Source organism: Gavialis gangeticus, unplaced genomic scaffold (assembly GCF_001723915.1).
Source record: "Gavialis gangeticus isolate Ggan-Ray unplaced genomic scaffold, GavGan_comp1, whole genome shotgun sequence".
In the NCBI taxonomy this organism is placed as follows: Eukaryota; Metazoa; Chordata; order Crocodylia; family Gavialidae; genus Gavialis; species Gavialis gangeticus.
The window spans coordinates 34,954,010-34,955,938 of NW_017728998.1; the positions used below are offsets into that span (position 1 = coordinate 34,954,010).

The 1,929-nt window shown below is 52.8% G+C and overlaps 1 protein-coding gene across 4 annotated transcripts in view; it reads right to left on the reverse strand.

Moving 5' to 3' along the window:
• TOX3 (TOX high mobility group box family member 3) overlaps window positions 1–1,923 on the reverse strand; it is a 126,966-nt gene extending 125,043 nt beyond the window's left edge. For all 4 annotated transcript variants that reach the window (XM_019505705.1, XM_019505704.1, XM_019505707.1 and 1 more), the window contains exon 1: window positions 1,702–1,923. In XM_019505705.1, the coding sequence (XP_019361250.1) occupies window positions 1,702–1,803 (102 nt within the window). In that variant the 5' untranslated portion in view covers window positions 1,804–1,923. The remainder of the gene's footprint in view (window positions 1–1,701) is intronic.
• Window positions 1,924–1,929: the final 6 nt, after the last annotated feature.

Here is a 1,929-nt window from a genome sequence, read left to right on the forward strand (position 1 = left end):
GGATGAAAAAAAAAAAAAAAAAATCAGCAAATCAGCAATTCATACAAAACAAGACTAGCCCCTAAAATAAGTGTGTGATGTACATAACACAATGCATGAAAGGTACAGTAAGTGTATAGTATGTCAAGGAGTGCAAGCTTTCAAATTTAACTGGCATACCAGACAACAGTGCATATTTCCCAGGCATTTAGAGCTCTTGCAGTCTTTAACAGGATTCAAAGTTAAGGTTGACAACTTCATCTTTAATTCATGATACTGTGTCTCTTTTTCTTTTTATATTAACTATTAACAAAGCAGCATGCTAATAGCCTCAGTGTTGTATTCGCAGAGAGCACGCGCAATGCATGAATTGCGTACATTCCCCGGGAACGCTGTTCTACATCTCTCAGTGAAAGTGCATCTGTACGTTTTGAATAGCAAGGCAGCACCAGATCTTGAAGACCACAGCAGTGAAATTACAACTATTGTAGAGGGGAGCAAAAAATGTACTCTGAAGTAACTCTCCCCAGAGAAAGTTTCTACCTACTTAGGTACCGTTCCTCTGGTTTTGAACTCAAATTATTTCTCCCTCTTGTAGTTCTCTACAGTTGCCTCAAACTTTATCTAGAAATTTGCAAAGGATTCTACACATCAGATTTTACCTTAAATTAACACTTCATGCAGCACCCTTCCTTCCCCCAGCATCTCAGATCCTGCCTCACAAAAGGCCCCAGAAGTTGGGCAAACACAGCACCAGGAAAAACACAGTGTGAAAGGGATCTTTATGTGCATGTGTGAGGGCCCAGCGCTAATAGCTCAATGTGCTATTGACACATCACAGTGCAAACAGCCAAGTCTTTTTCAAAACAGCGCAAGTCCCCGTGTCACTCTTAACTTTGTGTTTCCCAGATTAAGAGACTTTGGGAAGCAAACAGCCCGCATACATATTTCAACGCATCTCTGGAAATCAACGTGGCCATCGGGGAGCGCCCATTCCTTTATGCCTGCAAACATCTGTTCTACACAGTACATGGGCCACAAAAAGAGAGGCAAGTGGCACATGCAGCGAGCCGGCCCACAACTTCTTGACAGCCACATCCGCAGCTGCATTCTCAATGGCAGCAGCCCAGGTACATGAACCTTGAGCTAATCCTCAGGCTTAGAATAAATGTGCTAGTTAGAGACTTCATCTGGCATCACTGCAAAGAACAGAGCAGGTAGCAGGTTCCCCTCCCACCCTCCTGGAAAGATGTACCTAGAAACCCCCGGGCCAGGAGAGCTCTGCCCAAACAAAACCCTAACAGCAGAAGCGGGACCTGCCCTGGCCAAGTTCAGTGCAGGTGTGCACCCAGGGGCCCTGCAAAACCACCCGTTGTTGCCTGGTGGGGGGAAAGGGCAAGGGACAAGTTCATTTGCTTTGGGTGGAGGGGAGCAAAGGAGGGGGGGAGAGGACAGAAAAAAGTATCAGATCTGCCCCAGAACCTCCCTGGTGCCGCCGCCTGCCAGGGGCAGGAGCCCAAGCCAGCTGCCCACCCCCAGCCCCTGGGGCTGTAAGTACATGACAAGCCCGGGGAAGAGGCACCCAGTCTCCCCGCCGCTACGGGCAACTTCTAGCAGCCCCAACCTGCGGAGCACGGGGGGAGCTCCGCTCCGCTCGCTCGCTCGCACCGGCCCCCGGCCCCCGGCCCCGCGCGCGGCAAGAGGCGGCGGAGCAGGAATCACCTTGCCGTAGCTGTAGTAACCCAGGCACTGGGCGAAGTCCAGGCTGGCGGGGTCCCCGGGCAGGGCGCTGCCCGCGGCAGCCGGGTAAAATCTTACATCCATGCCGGCGGCTGGCTCCGCTCCGCGCCCCTCCGCGCCCCGCGGGCGGCTCGGATAGATCCACCTTCGGGGCTCTGGCCGCGCTGCGCCCCGCGGCGGGGCGGGGCAGGGGGTCCCGGTCCCGGCGCC